The following is a 15,572-nucleotide window of genomic DNA, read 5'->3' on the forward strand; positions in this document are numbered from 1 at the left end:
TTGCAAGGGTTTTATCACTCATTTAACTACTCCTTCCAGTCACCAAGCAGACACACCAATCAGGTTTTAAAACTTTATTTGCATATTAAAAAAATTGTGCATTCCAATAATTAAAATTGTTTGAACAAAAAAAAATGGCACTCTGATTAAACTGCATTTTACATCCTGCAGGACATCTTTGACCATCTTGAATTTTCCTCTCTATTTCATCATCTCCCACCCAGCTTTTTCCTTCACCAACATGCAAGTTCTTTTCCCTCTCTGCTAGCCAGACCATCAGATGGGTGGGAGAGGCAGGGGAGGCCTTCCTGCTCAGTAGTTCTGATTCTTTGATGTGAAAGGGGCAGCACAGTCATTTAAACTTGATCCAACCTCTTTGCATCTTACAAAGTTAAACAGCTAAAAGAAGTAAAATAAGAAGGCAATGCTCGTGGAATGTACAGTGCATATTGGCGGCGCTCGCCTCATTACGATTCGCCAGCTTGCTTCTCTTGTTCAATTGCTGTGAAGAAAAGAAAAAAAAAAGGAGACTTAGAGCATTCTATAAAATGACATGATTTCCATTTAAAAACCCTATAAAAATTCTAGAAAGACACATAGCAGCCTCGCTAAGCAAGACATGCTAAACAGAAGTACAGTTACCCAATAAATGTATATGCACAATATGGAATATGAAATATTCCATTATTAAATCACTAGAGCCCGGCGCTTGTTGACTGCAAAACAGTTTTTAATTAACCTTTGCAGGCCATATTCATCATCATCAAACTGTCGACTCCTCCCCCGCAGCCCCCCCCCCCATCCTCCCTGCTGCCCCTCCCTTCCTCCTCCCGGCCGCTGCTCCCCGCTCTGCTCTGCTCCCGCCCAGCCCGTTCTGAAAATGGGTGGGGGCGAACAGCTTACTTTCTTTTGAAGGCAGAGGATTTTTCTCTTGCGTTTCTGTTTTCTTCAACTTCGACTTATCGAATTTCTCGATCTCAGCCATATCGGGTTTGTCAGACATGGTTGCTGGAAGGAGCTGCAGGTACAAAAGCCAAGACCAGAGCTAAGAAAGAGCCACCCACCCTCGCCTCTCCCAGTTCCAAAAGCACACCCCCACCCCGCCGGAAAGCCCAAAGCCTGAAATCCTACTGCCTCTCCCTCTGTGTGCTTTCCTTGTCGAGTCCTCTCTAAAGATCTTCCTCTTTCTATAGGAAAAAAATCTTCCCCCTTAATATTCCCAAAGGGAAGATTCAAAGAACGAAGGTGGAAATAGTCAAAGGTGAGTATTCCCGTATAATAAAATTCACCATTGCGGAATGTTAACATTGCAGCTTTGAAAAAATTAAAGTCTGGATAGATCGAAGCCATTTCCAGTTTAAGTGGGGGAAAGTCTAGTAAAATCTCTTAAAAAGGAGCCAAGGTCGCAATACGCATCTCCGTTTTCTAGAAGGGCTTGCTCTCCAAAAGATGCCAGGCGGTCCAGCTTTCTCCTCCTCACAAAGGCGGGGGAGCTGACGCCGCCAGCTGCCGACCACCGCCCTACTCGCTTCCTCTCCTCTCTCTAGTCCAACAATGCTGCCTTGGCACACAAAACTGCCTCCCCACTTCTCGCAAAAGCATCTTGATCTGCATACAGGGGCCTTTTGACGGCCTTTGCATACATTCGTCTGCAAGGGCTTCCGAATTTTCACGCTAAAGGCCGGGAAGGTTAAACCCGCCACAGATAACAGCCCTCGAAGCCATTAGGCGATTAAGGGGAGCACAGAGCGTTTGAACAAAGGATCTTTCTAATTCTGATTAATTACAGCTAGCTAGGCAAGGGAAAATATTTCGGAGAGAGGGTCGAGGAGAAAAAAAAAACAATTCCCCTCTAAGCTGCGCAACAGAATGCCCAATTTTATGGGGTTTTCTCTTTCTTAATCAAGTTCCCCTTCCCGTTACTCGGCATCTGGAAGAGTTTAGCATCCCCCCCCCCCAATTCCCCGAAACTACCATGCCTTGGACTTGGCTTTAAGGACGAGGAGGATGAGGGGCAAGTGCCTGCGCTGGACAGGCAGGGAAGGACAGAAGGAAGGGGCCCTGGGGCTCACCCGAGCGAGCTGCGCGAACGAGGAGAGTCTGATCTGCTCAGAAGCCGCTGCGGATTGTCGGGAGGGGCGCGGCGAACGCCGCTTTATGTGTGCTTCTATGCAAATGAGGTGATGTCACTCGTAGTCCGGCTTAACTCCTTCGCGCCGCATCTCCGGAAGGGCGTTCGGAGGCTGTCAGACCCCCTCCCAACCCCCACATCCCCATTCACCAGCGCCTTTGAACCACATCGATGGCGGAACTAGAAAAGGAACAAACGCCTTCAAAATGCTTTCCCCCCCATTTGACGTCTATTTTATTATCATGAACTTTTGCAGCAGCCGCCCAAACCTGTTCTTAAGGTTCAATGCGTGATAACTAATGGCCTGAGTGGCACCTAAGGGGACAGGCTTTTCTTTACTTTGAAACCGGCTTTGTCTGCAGCCAACGCCCCCAAGATAGGGTGAGGTGTCCCTCATACAAGAGCTGCTGGGGTCTGATTCCAATGACTCAGCTTTCAGACCAGTGGACAGCCCCACCCGGCCCTCTTTGTCTCCCTCGCTTGTCTCCCCCTTGATTTGAGAGGGCGATAAAGGATCCTTGAGTGGATTTTTAAAAGAAAAGTTTTAGCGCCGCAGCATTTGTATTGTTTGCTATAATTTCCGTGAGCAATCGAGTCAAGTGCCTAACATTTGCTAGGTGTAAGGGGGCTTCAGAGAGAACACAGCCGGCCCCTTCAAAATTAAGTCAAAGTCAACTTCTGTTACTGACTGACAATAAGGAAGTTCATTTTCCTTTTCTTATTTTCATCAATTAAAAGTGATTGCTAATGGGAGCCAAGGATTCCCAAAGACCACAAGTCCATCAGCTCTATTATCTGAGGATTGAAGCTGAAGCGCGAACTAGCTTTTGAAGGGAAGGTTTTCCCTGCAACACATGTGGACGATTCAGGTAGAGATGTGCCGGTTTCAAAATGGCACCTGAGTCCGTAAGTCGCAGGGACCCACTTGCTACTAAAAAGTAATTACAGATACCAAGCTTGTGCCTGCAAGTGGCAGGTGGTTGGAGGTAGCTCCGTAGGATATTTTTAAAAGGGCATCGCTGGGATTATATCTGAGACACAGAGAACTATAAAACATTCCTTCTCCTTTTCTGTGCCCTGGAGGGATGTTTCCAGAAAGCCTTTGCTAAGCATTTTTATGGCAGAGGCTTTGCCTCTCTGGTAATGTCAAGTGTTATTAGGGACCCTAAACTGCCGCTGCTGGAGCAGCTTGGACTTCCCCATTTCTTCATCTACTTCCCTTTTACTTGGGAGGAAGGAGATGGGGGTAGGGAGGAGCAGGTGACCCATGTGGTTCCCCAGTTAATGCTCTACTTGGGAGACTGCCTTTCTGCCCTTTGGATGGGGCCCTAGACCTGTTTGAGCGCGCATTAGATGTCACTTCTCTGGTAACACATCCTCTCTCTCCCCATGTCCACTTGGAGGGAGTTCACTGCATTGTTGAAACACAGAACACATCTTGCAGGGTGCATTTCTGACTTCTGCTTGGCAGCTGCAGTTACACTGACACCATTTCGGTGGGTCATTGGATTCCAGTGTCCCTTCCTTCACTCAGCTGTCACCGTGTACGTGTCTTCCTATGACAAAGGAATGCTATCGCCTTGACCCTGGTTGCCTGTTTGCCTTAGGAAAGATTAGCCCTTACAGAAGTTATGCGGCCAGAGGAGACTGAAGAGTGGAATCTGTAAACATCTAGAATTTTCTACTTTCGTAACAGCGTAGCAGGCAGATTATTTTAGCTGCTGACTGAAAAAGAGCAGGCAGCCTGTAAGAGAGGAAGCAACTTGCCCTGGGAACTGAGTCCTCTGTAAACGGGCTTCCCTTGCCCACTGGGCAGAAAAATAGAAAAGAAAGGGTGATCCGGATAAAATGAAATGCAAATAAGAGGGTTTGTCTTAAAAGTGTCCGGGTCCTCCTGTCGATCATTCTTCTCTTAACTCTTCTCTGTAAAGTGGACAAGTGGTGATAAGGAACTGTAGGAGTTGTGGGAAGATCAAGTTCTTGGGACAATGGCGAGCACTGTGTTCTCTTCTTATTTAAAATAGAAAGTTGAGAAGAAAAGAATAAATGTGTTCTTGTTTGCCATTAACAAAAACCTCAAGTAATTTGGCATTTCATCTCTTATAAAGGGAAATGTATATATTTCATTACATATTTCTGCATAACTAATACTTGACGATATCATTTATCTAATAAATTACCAGTGAAAATTAGATATTTTGTGGGTTTTTTTTTTTTTTTTGCAAATAAAAATAACTCATTTGGCAGAGCATTTGCCTAGACTGCACCAAGCCCTAGGTTCAATCTCTAGTGTGACATAAAACAGGCCTGGCATGACTCGCCTGAAATGCCAGCACCCAGGAGGTAGAGGCAAGAGGATGCTACTAAACCAGCCTGTTTCTTGACACCTAGAAGATAGTATTTGCTCAATTAACCATCATCACACTGCTTCAGTTGATTCTCAGTACTTGAAGTCAGTTCCTTAACAGATGACTTGAATAACCGGTTTCCATCTCAGACAGTTGAATCTACTTAGCATTAATATTCCAGATGTCAGGGATAACTGCTGCTTCAGGGAAGGAAGCATTTAGAAGAAGATTAGCATATACTGGGCACAATAACCACTGAGGTGAGAGTTTTCAATTCCAATTAAAGGGACAAAGACAAAGATGTGAAGATACAATAATAATAATAATAATAATAATAATAATAATAATAATAATAATAGCTTCCAGAGGCCCTGGTCCCTTCAGCTGCATGGTGGATTCTGTTCTCTGGGGCCTTCCAGTGAAAGGCAAGCAAAGAGTCCACCTCACAAGCACTCTGCCTCTCTCAGCTCACAGGTCATGGCACCCTGTGAGAAACAAGCCAACGAAGTTGCCCCTCCCTGTGGAAGCTCATGCCTCAGGGATCCAGGAAGTGGCGCGAGCTGGCACTTTGTTTTCTTTTGCTTTCCAGTGTGGGCCTAGGCCAAAATTGTGTGCATTTCCAATGATGGAGCGACAGCCCATAGAAGTCTGAGCTTATGAAAATGAGTCCTATGATCTGAAACTTTTTTAGTTTTGGCCGGAATACTAATCAGAAGGAAAAAGAGGAGGAGCCAGGGACATGGCAGGGCAGGGCTGTCAGCTCTTTGCTTGTTCAAACCCAGCTCTTTTTGTCTGAGTTCAGGGCCTCCTACCATCTGCCCCACCTGCCTGCAGCCCACACTCCCCTGGGGGCTCCTACAATTGCCACCTTTCCTTCTGACGCTTCCTTACAGTTGACCCCGCCCCCTTGTACCCGGGAGAAGCTAAATCCCTGTGAACAGCCAGGAGTCCCTAGGTAACAGAAGATGAAAAGGACAAAGGAGGGATTTTGTACGTCCCTGAAGCCTTTGCATATAGACTAGGATTCAGTTCTCATCCTCTATGCACTGGATACAGACTTCCTCATTTTACTACGAAAGAAACTGAGGCTCATAAAATTTAAGCAACTTTCTCTAAAGCAAACATCCTATTAAAAGTCTATCTCCTTCCTTCGACTCCTGCCACTAGGTTCACTGAAGAGACCTTTTTCCAGCATTCTCTAGAGTTCTCACCCATGGCAGCTCCACGTTGTGGCTCCAGTACAGTAAAACAAAGGGCTCCCCCCTCACCCCCCGCCAGTGTGAGAAAAATGAGTGGAGGAAAACCGGCAAGCACAAACAAAATCAAGAGCTCCCCGCGCCCTGCCCCGTGCATGTGCAGCATTGCTAATTGCCCTGTCCTCTTCTTGATCTGAAGGAATTTCTGCAGCTTGAGTTTGCCTCTACAACATCCCCTCCAAGTGGTTACTCGGCCTCCCAGCTAGGAGAGCCGGTTTAAACAGAATCTTTGAGTCTTGCAGAGGGCAGTGAGTTTGGCAAGGGACTTGCATGGGAGGAAAGAGAGTGGCAGGAAATGTTGTTGAAAGGAAGGAAGGTAACAGGCTGAAGAATAATACTGCTTGCGAGCATGGTCATAATAAGAGCGGTGGTAAGAGCCAGCATTTTCTGACTTTCTGCTGTATCCTGGGAGCTCTCCCTGCAGTATCCCAGAAGACCTGATAAGGAGGCCCGCTATTTCCCTCACTTTGTAGATGAGGGAATTATAGAGAAATTAACAAACCCACTAAGCCAAGATCATACAGAAACCCCAGTGATGTGGTTGGGACTCAGAGCAGTTACCTTAGAAATGGCCTCATTGAAATGCAGAGTTTGGATCTTGGTCCGGGACCCACCGAACTTAGGAAATTAGTCTGAACAGGTGAGAGGGTGCGCCAGAGAACCTGACAGCTTCTGGAACAGGCGGAAGCACAGAGGCGCTGAGGCAGCACCCTGCGTGGGCCGGGGACAGCCGGCCACCTTCCGGACCAGAGGACAGGTGCCCACCCGGCTGGGGAGGCGGCCTAAGCCACAGCAGCAGCGGTCGCCATCTTGGTCCGGGACCCGCCGAACTTAGGAAATTAGTCTGAACAGGTGAGAGGGTGCGCCAGAGAACCTGACAGCCTCTGGAACAGGCAGAAGCACAGAGGGGCTGAGGCAGCACCCTGTGTGGGCCGGGGACAGCCGGCCACCTTCCGGACCGGAGGACAGGTGCCCGCCCGGCTGGGGAGGCGACCTAAGCCACAGCAGCAGCGGTCGCCATCTTGGTCCGGGACCCGCCGAACTTAGGAAATTAGTCTGAACAGGTGAGAGGGTGCGCCAGAGAACCTGACAGCTTCTGGAACAGGCGGAAGCACAGAGGCGCTGAGGCAGCACCCTGCGTGGGCCGGGGACAGCCGGCCACCTTCCGGACCAGAGGACAGGTGCCCACCCGGCTGGGGAGGCGACCTAAGCCACAGCAGCAGCGGTCGCCATCTTGGTCCGGGACCTGCCGAACTTAGGAAATTAGTCTGAACAGGTGAGAGGGTGCGCCAGAGAACCTGACAGCTTCTGGAACAGGCAGAAGCACAGAGGCGCTGAGGCAGCACCCTGTGTAGGCCGGGGACAGCCGGCCACCTTCCGGACCAGAGGACAGGTGCCCGCCGGGCTGGGGAGGCGACCTAAGCCACAGCAGCAGCGGTCGCCATCTTGGTCCCGGGACTCCAAGGAACTTAGGAATTTAGTCTGCTTAGGTGAGAGTCTGTACCACCTGGGAACTGCCAAAGTAACACAGTGTATGGGAAAGGTCCTGTTTTGGGCCTTCTTCTTCGGCCAGGAGGAGGTCCAAATACAAGATATCTGCGCACCTTCCCTGTAAGAGAGCTTGCCAGCAGAGAGTGCTCTGAGCACTGAAACTCAGAGGAGAGAATCTGTCTCCCAGGTCTGCTGATAGACGGTAACAGAATCACCAGAAGAACAATCTCTAAACAGAGTCAACTATAACTACTAACACCAGAGATTACCAGATGGCGAAAGGTAAACGGAGGAATCTTACTAACAGGAACCAAGACCACTCACCATCACCAGAACCCAGCACACCCACTTCGCCCAGTCCAGGGAACCCCAACACACCTGAGAACCTAGACCTAGATTTAAAAGCATATCTCATGATGATGGTAGAGGACATCAAGAAGGACTTTAATAAATCACTTAAAGAAATACAGGAGAACACTGCTAAAGAGTTACAAGTCCTTAAAGAAAAACAGGAAAACACAATCAAACAGGTAGAAGTCCTTACAGAAAAAGAGGAAAAAACATACAAACAGGTGATGGAAATGAACAAAACCATACTAGACCTAAAAAGGGAAGTAGACACAATAAAGAAAACTCAAAGCGAGGCAACACTAGAGATAGAAACCCTAGGAAAGAAATCTGGAACCATAGATTTGAGCATCAGCAACAGAATACAAGAGATGGAAGAGAGAATCTCAGGTGCAGAAGATTCCATAGAGAACATCGGCACAACAATCAAAGAAAATGGAAAATGCAAAAAGATCCTAACTCAAAATATCCAGGAAATCCAGGACACAATAAGAAGACCAAACGTACGGATAATAGGAGTGGATGAGAATGAAGATTTTCAACTCAAAGGTCCAGCAAACATCTTCAACAAAATTATTGAAGAAAACTTCCCAAATCTAAAGAATGAGATGCATATGAACATACAAGAAGCCTACAGAACTCCAAATAGACTGGACCAGAAAAGAAATTCCTCCCGACACATAATAATCAGAACATCAAATGCACTAAATAAAGATAGAATACTAAAAGCAGTAAGGGAAAAAGGTCAAGTAACATATAAAGGCAAGCCTATCAGAATTACATCAGATTTTTCACCAGAGACTATGAAAGCCAGAAGAGCCTGGACAGATGTTATACAGACACTAAGAGAACACAAACTGCAGCCCAGGCTACTATACCCAGCCAAACTCTCAATTATCATAGAGGGAGAAACCAAAGTATTCCACGACAAAACCAAATTCACGCATTATCTCTCCACGAATCCAGCCCTTCAAAGGATAATAACAGAAAAAAACCAATACAAGAACGGGAACAACGCCCTAGAAAAAACAAGAAGGTAATCCCTCAACAAACCTAAAAGAAGACAGCCACAAGAACAGAATGCCACCTTTAACAACTAAAATAACAGGAAGCAACAATTACTTTTCCTTAATATCTCTTAACATCAATGGTCTCAACTCGCCAATAAAAAGACATAGACTAACAAACTGGCTACACAAACAAGACCCAACATTTTGCTGCTTACAGGAAACTCATCTCAGAGAAAAAGATAGACACTACCTCAGAATGAAAGGCTGGAAAACAATTTTCCAAGCAAATGGTATGAAGAAACAAGCAGGAGTAGCCATCCTAATATCTGATAAGATTGACTTCCAACCCAAAGTCATCAAAAAAGACAAGGAGGGACACTTCATTCTCATCAAAGGTAAAATCCTCCAAGAGGAACTCTCAATTCTGAATATCTATGCTCCAAATACAAGAGCAGCCACATTCACTAAAGAAACTTTAGTAAAACTCAAAGCACACATTGCGCCTCACACAATAATAGTGGGAGACTTCAACACACCACTTTCACCAATGGACAGATCATGGAAACAGAAACTAAACAGGGACACACTGAAACTAACAGAAGTGATGAAACAAATGGATCTGACAGATATCTACAGAACATTTTACCCTAAAACAAAAGGATATACCTTCTTCTCAGCACCTCATGGTACCTTCTCCAAAATTGACCACATAATAGGTCACAAATCAGGCCTCAACAGATTCAAAAATATTGAAATTGTCCCATGTATCCTATCAGATCACCATGCACTAAGGCTGATCTTCAATAACAAAATAAATAACAGAAAGCCAACATTCACATGGAAACTGAACAACACTCTTCTCAATGATACCTTGGTCAAGGAAGGAATAAAGAAAGAAATTAAAGACTTTTTAGAGTTTAATGAAAATGAAGCCACAACGTACCCAAACCTTTGGGACACAATGAAAGCATTTCTAAGAGGGAAACTCATAGCTATGAGTGCCTTCAAGAAAAAACGGGAGAGAGCACATACTAGCAGCTTGACAACACATCTAAAAGCTCTAGAAAAAAAGGAAGCAAATTCACCCAAGAGGAGTAGACGGCAGGAAATAATCAAACTCAGGGGTGAAATCAACCAAGTGGAAACAAGAAGAACTATTCAAAGAATTAACCAAACGAGGAGTTGGTTCTTTGAGAAAATCAACAAGATAGATAAACCCTTAGCTAGACTCACTAAAGGGCACAGGGACAAAATCCTAATTAACAAAATCAGAAATGAAAAGGGAGACATAACAACAGATCCTGAAGAAATCCAAAACACCATCAGATCCTTCTACAAAAGGCTATACTCAACAAAACTGGAAAACCTGGACGAAATGGACAAATTTCTGGACAGATACCAGGTACCAAAGTTGAATCAGGATCAAGTTGACCTTCTAAACAGTCCCATATCCCCTAAAGAAATAGAAGCAGTTATTAATAGTCTCCCAGCCAAAAAAAGCCCAGGACCAGACGGGTTTAGTGCAGAGTTCTATCAGACCTTCAAAGAAGATCTAACTCCAGTTCTGCACAAACTTTTTCACAAGATAGAAGTAGAAGGTATTCTACCCAACTCATTTTATGAAGCCACTATTACTCTGATACCTAAACCACAGAAAGATCCAACAAAGATAGAGAACTTCAGACCAATTTCTCTTATGAACATCGATGCAAAAATCCTTAATAAAATTCTCGCTAACCGAATCCAAGAACACATTAAAGCAATCATCCATCCTGACCAAGTAGGTTTTATTCCAGGGATGCAGGGATGGTTTAATATACGAAAATCCATCAATGTAATCCATTATATAAACAAACTCAAAGACAAAAACCACATGATCATCTCGTTAGATGCAGAAAAAGCATTTGACAAGATCCAACACCCATTCATGATAAAAGTTCTGGAAAGATCAGGAATTCAAGGCCAATACCTAAACATGATAAAAGCAATCTACAGCAAACCAGTAGCCAACATCAAAGTAAATGGAGAGAAGCTGGAAGCAATCCCACTAAAATCAGGGACTAGACAAGGCTGCCCACTTTCTCCCTACCTTTTCAACATAGTACTTGAAGTATTAGCCAGAGCAATTCGACAACAAAAGGAGATCAAGGGGATACAAATTGGAAAAGAGGAAGTCAAAATATCACTTTTTGCAGATGATATGATAGTATATATAAGTGACCCTAAAAATTCCAACAGAGAACTCCTAAACCTGATAAACAGCTTCGGTGAAGTAGCTGGATATAAAATTAACTCAAACAAGTCAATGGCCTTTCTCTACACAAAGAATAAACAGGCTGAGAAAGAAATTAGGGAAACAACACCCTTCTCAATAGCCACAAATAATATAAAATATCTCGGCGTGACTCTAACGAAGGAAGTGAAAGATCTGTATGATAAAAACTTCAAGTCCCTGAAGAAAGAAATTAAAGAAGATCTCAGAAGATGGAAAGATCTCCCATGCTCATGGATTGGCAGGACCAACATTGTAAAAATGGCTATCTTGCCAAAAGCAATCTACAGATTCAATGCAATCCCCATTAAAATTCCAACTCAATTCTTCAACGAATTAGAAGGAGCAATTTGCAAATTCATCTGGAATAACAAAAAACCGAGGATAGCAAAAACTCTTCTCAAGGATAAAAGAACCTCTGGTGGAATCACCATGCCTGACCTAAAGCTTTACTACAGAGCAATTGTGATAAAAACTGCATGGTACTGGTATAGAGACAGACAAGTGGACCAATGGAATAGAATTGAAGACCCAGAAATGAACCCACACACCTATGGTCACTTGATCTTCGACAAGGGAGCCAAAACCATCCAGTGGAAGAAAGACAGCATTTTCAACAATTGGTGCTGGCACAACTGGTTGTTATCATGTAGAAGAATGCGAATCGATCCATACTTATCTCCTTGTACTAAGGTCAAATCTAAGTGGATCAAGGAACTTCACATAAAACCAGAGACACTGAAACTTATAGAGGAGAAAGTGGGGAAAAGCCTTGAAGATATGGGCACAGGGGAAAAATTCCTGAACAGAACAGCAATGGCTTGTGCTGTAAGATCGAGAATTGACAAATGGGACCTAATGAAACTCCAAAGTTTCTGCAAGGCAAAAGACACTGTCTATAAGACAAAAAGACCACCAACAGACTGGGAAAGGATCTTTACCTATCCTAAATCAGATAGGGGACTAATATCCAACATATATAAAGAACTCAAGAAGGTGGACCTCAGAAAATCAAATAACCCCCTTAAAAAATGGGGCTCAGAACTGAACAAAGAATTCTCACCTGAGGAATACCGAATGGCAGAGAAGCACCTGAAAAAATGTTCAACATCCTTAATCATCAGGGAAATGCAAATCAAAACAACCCTGAGATTCCACCTCACACCAGTGAGAATGGCTAAGATCAAAAATTCAGGTGACAGCAGATGCTGGCGAGGATGTGGAGAAAGAGGAACACTCCTCCATTGTTGGTGGGATTGCAGGCTTGTACAACCACTCTGGAAATCAGTCTGGCGGTTCCTCAGAAAATTGGACATAGTACTACCGGAGGATCCAGCAATACCTCTCCTGGGCATATATCCAGAAGAAGCCCCAACTGGTAAGAAGGACACATGCTCCACTATGTTCATAGCAGCCTTATTTATAATAGCCAGAAACTGGAAAGAACCCAGATGCCCCTCAACAGAGGAATGGATACAGAAAATGTGGTACATCTACACAATGGAGTACTACTCAGCTATTAAAAAGAATGAATTTATGAAATTCCTAGCCAAATGGATGGACCTGGAGAGCATCATCCTGAGTGAGGTAACACAATCACAAAGGAACTCACACAATATGTACTCACTGATAAGTGGATACTAGCCCAAAACCTAGGATACCCACGATATAAGATACAATTTCCTAAACACATGAAACTCAAGAAAAATGAAGACTGAAGTGTGGACACTATGCCCCTCCTTAGAAGTGGGAACAAAACACCCATGGACGGAGTTACAGAAACAAAGTTTGGAGCTGAGATGAAAGGATGGACCATGTAGAGACTGCCATATCCAGGGATCCACCCCATAATCAGCATCCAAACGCTGACACCATTGCATATACTAGCAAGATTTTATCGAAAGGACCCAGATGTAGCTGTCTCTTGTGAGACTATGCCGGGGCCTAGCAAACACAGAAGTGGATGCTCACAGTCAGCTAATGGATGGATCACAGGGCTCCCAATGGAGGAGCTAGAGAAAGTACCCAAGGAGCTAAAGGGATCTTCAACCCTATAGGTGGAACAACATTATGAACTAACCAGTACCCCTGAGCTCTTGACTCTAGCTGCATATGTATCAAAAGATGGCCTAGTCGGCCACCACTGGAAAGAGAGGCCCATTGGACACGCAGACTTTGTGTGCCCCGGTACAGGGGAACGCCAGGGCCAAAGGGGGGGAGTGGGTGGGTAGGGGAGTGGGGGTGGGTGGGTAAGGGGGACTTTTGGTATAGCATTGGAAATGTAAATGAGCTAAATACCTAATAAAAAAAAAATTATACAATCAAAAAAAAAAAAAAGAAATGCAGAGTTTGTCTAACATCCTAAGGTCTTCAGACTGGCTGTGTAGACAAGCTAGAAATATAGACATAGACATATCTTTTGTCTATAAATCTGCCAACTTACTGTGCTTGTCCTTAGGGCATATACTTAGCATATGCAAAGTCCTAGGTTTAGTTCTCAGTACCTCAAAACAAATAAAAAATAACACACTTCAAAATATAGATATTGGTTGGAGAGACAGCTCAGCAGGTAAGAGTCCTGGCTGCTTTTCTAGAAGGCCAGGGTTTGATTCCAACTATCCATATGGTGACTCAGAATTGTAATTCCAGTCCCAGGGGATCTGACACCTTCTTCTGACTTCTGGATTTCCTGGGTAACAGACACATATGTGGATAACAGACATACTTGAAATGTAAATAATTAAATAATAAATACTATAAGCAAATAGTGGTGTCATATGCTTGAGATTCCAGCCATTGGGATTGGAGGCAAGATGATTATACATTAAAAGCCATGCTCAGCTATGGGTGTGAAAACTTTGTTTTACATTGCTGTTGTTGTTTTATTTTATTTTTTCCTCATGGTGCTATGATTCCAGCCCTGTGCCTCACACATGCTAGGCAGCACTCTACCACTAAACTTCATCCACACTCTTGTCAAACCTTTTCTGTGAAATACATGTCCCAGGGCTGATGCATTAAACCCTGTGCTTTCCTTGCAAGCGTGAGGACCTGAGTTTAATTCCCAATGTCCACATAAAAAGCCAGGTGTGGCGGTGCTCATGTGTAAAATCCCTGCATTGGAGAGGTGGAGGCAGGCAGAGTACTGGTGTACACTGGCCAACCACCTTACTCTAGAGTACAAGTTCCAGGCCGAGACAGACCCTGCTCAAAACAAAACAAAACAAAAATATCAATAACAACAACCAAAATGAAAAACGAGATAGATAATACCTAAAGAATAAGACACTTAAACACACACACACACACACACACACACACACACACATGAGAGAGAGAGAGAGAGAGAGAGAGAGAAAGAGAGAGAGAGAGAGAGAGAGAGAGAGAGAGAGAGAGAGAGTATAATTTCCATATTACTAGCAAAAAGTAGCACTCTGGCTTTATGATGAAGAAACCAAGTCTAAGCAGCCAAGCAGTGAGCGGCTGCTTCATAGTGGAGAAGGATGCTGATCAAAGTATTAGCTTGTTTGGGGCTCTGTGGCCTGTGTGTTGGACTGGACCCTGCACTCAGAAAAGCCTGACACATAGTAATAAACTGTTGCCATCTTGAAATTCTTCATGCTTTCCCGCAGAGGCTCAACATGTTCCTTCTTTACAGAGTTCCCCCTACATTATGAAGCCAATCCTACCCTTCCAGATTATAGAGTCCTACGTGTCCCCACTGCCATTAACTTGTCCTCCTGATTCTAGGATGGGACCTGTGTTCATTTCCTCTTCCTTTTTGCCCCTGGCCACAGCCACCCATGATGCCCAGCTGCAGAAGCATTCTGATCTTGGTTCACGGCCACAAGTGGTGGCGATTTGAGGAAAAGATTATTTAGGAAAGTAGAACACATGTTTGAAAACTCAAGAATGAAAATGGGCCTCTTAAGTTAAACACAATGAAGTCCAAGCACACATTGACCTGGCTGTCAGAACTTTATTTTGTGTCCTTACTCACTTCTGGCCTACTTGGGAGGAATGTGGGGCGGGGGGACCATGCAGAATGGGACAGAGGTGCTTTAGTAGAGCTGTTGACACCAACACCACTACTGGTGAAATTCGTCATCCTTTTCACCTTTTTATTTTCCTTTCCAGTTGGGGTCCAGCCTTGCTAACCTGGGCCTGCCCACTTTTGTGAATAGCATACAGCATGTGTGCATGAATATGTACACTCACACGCAAACATATATGCATACATACACACAGTCACAGAGAAACACATACACACACACAGCTCCAGGAAATCCTGGTCTTTCAATGTCTATGAGTAAGGAACTTCTCATGACCTCCAGTGGTTTGGGGGGAGGTTCTTGGGTTGTCTCATCCTGCTTTGCCGTTCAAATTGCCAGTTATGGAAGGTTTCTGGGCTCCTCACCTTCCACCCATTCTGTGCTATTGTAATAGCCAACCTGTGTGCACAGAATGCCTCAGCCTCTCCCCTCTATGCAAAGGTTCAGTTTGCCTCTAATATTACGCTTGAAGCTGATGACCTAGATCAGCCATTACCTGTCCCTAGGGTTTGTATAGTGCGCAGATACAAGCTCTCTTCCTTTCGGCTATGTTATTTTTTCCTGTCTAAGGGTGACCTGCAGCTCTCAGCTTACGTGTGTGAAGACATTGATGGACATATATGGTTAGTGAGAGAGCGGGCCTTTCCTAGCATCTGTATACCTC

General features: G+C 44.6%; 1 protein-coding gene across 2 annotated transcripts; it reads right to left on the reverse strand.

Moving 5' to 3' along the window:
• Nucleotides 1–59: 59 nt before the first annotated feature.
• Nucleotides 60–6,446, reverse strand: Tmsb4x (thymosin, beta 4, X chromosome). Of its 2 annotated transcripts, XM_006528759.1 has the most exons (4): nt 6,297–6,446; nt 2,073–2,311; nt 904–1,018; nt 60–502 (listed from the first exon to the last, which is right to left on the reverse strand). In XM_006528759.1, the coding sequence occupies exons 3-4, from the start codon at nt 1,001–1,003 to the stop codon at nt 468–470; spliced, it is 135 nt and encodes a 44-aa protein (XP_006528822.1). In that variant the 5' UTR covers nt 1,004–1,018; nt 2,073–2,311; nt 6,297–6,446; the 3' UTR covers nt 60–467. The 2 variants fall into 2 exon arrangements, with proteins under 2 accessions (XP_006528822.1, NP_067253.1); NM_021278.2 differs by lacking the exon at nt 6,297–6,446 and having other exon boundaries at nt 61–502; nt 2,073–2,185.
• Between the last annotated feature and the right edge of the window lie 9,126 nt (nt 6,447–15,572).

Source organism: Mus musculus, chromosome X (genome assembly GCF_000001635.26).
Source record: "Mus musculus strain C57BL/6J chromosome X, GRCm38.p6 C57BL/6J".
Lineage (NCBI taxonomy): Eukaryota > Metazoa > Chordata > Mammalia > Rodentia > Muridae > Mus > Mus musculus.

Bases quoted from the DNA above. Each gene is read 5' to 3' on its own strand.
- Tmsb4x (XM_006528759.1), bottom strand. From the start codon at position 1,003: ATGTCTGACAAACCCGATATGGCTGAGATCGAGAAATTCGATAAGTCG. The intron at 503-903 runs GTAAGCTGTTCG...TTTTCTTCACAG, and splicing joins TCCTCTGCCTTCAAAAGAAA to CAATTGAACAAGAGAAGCAA.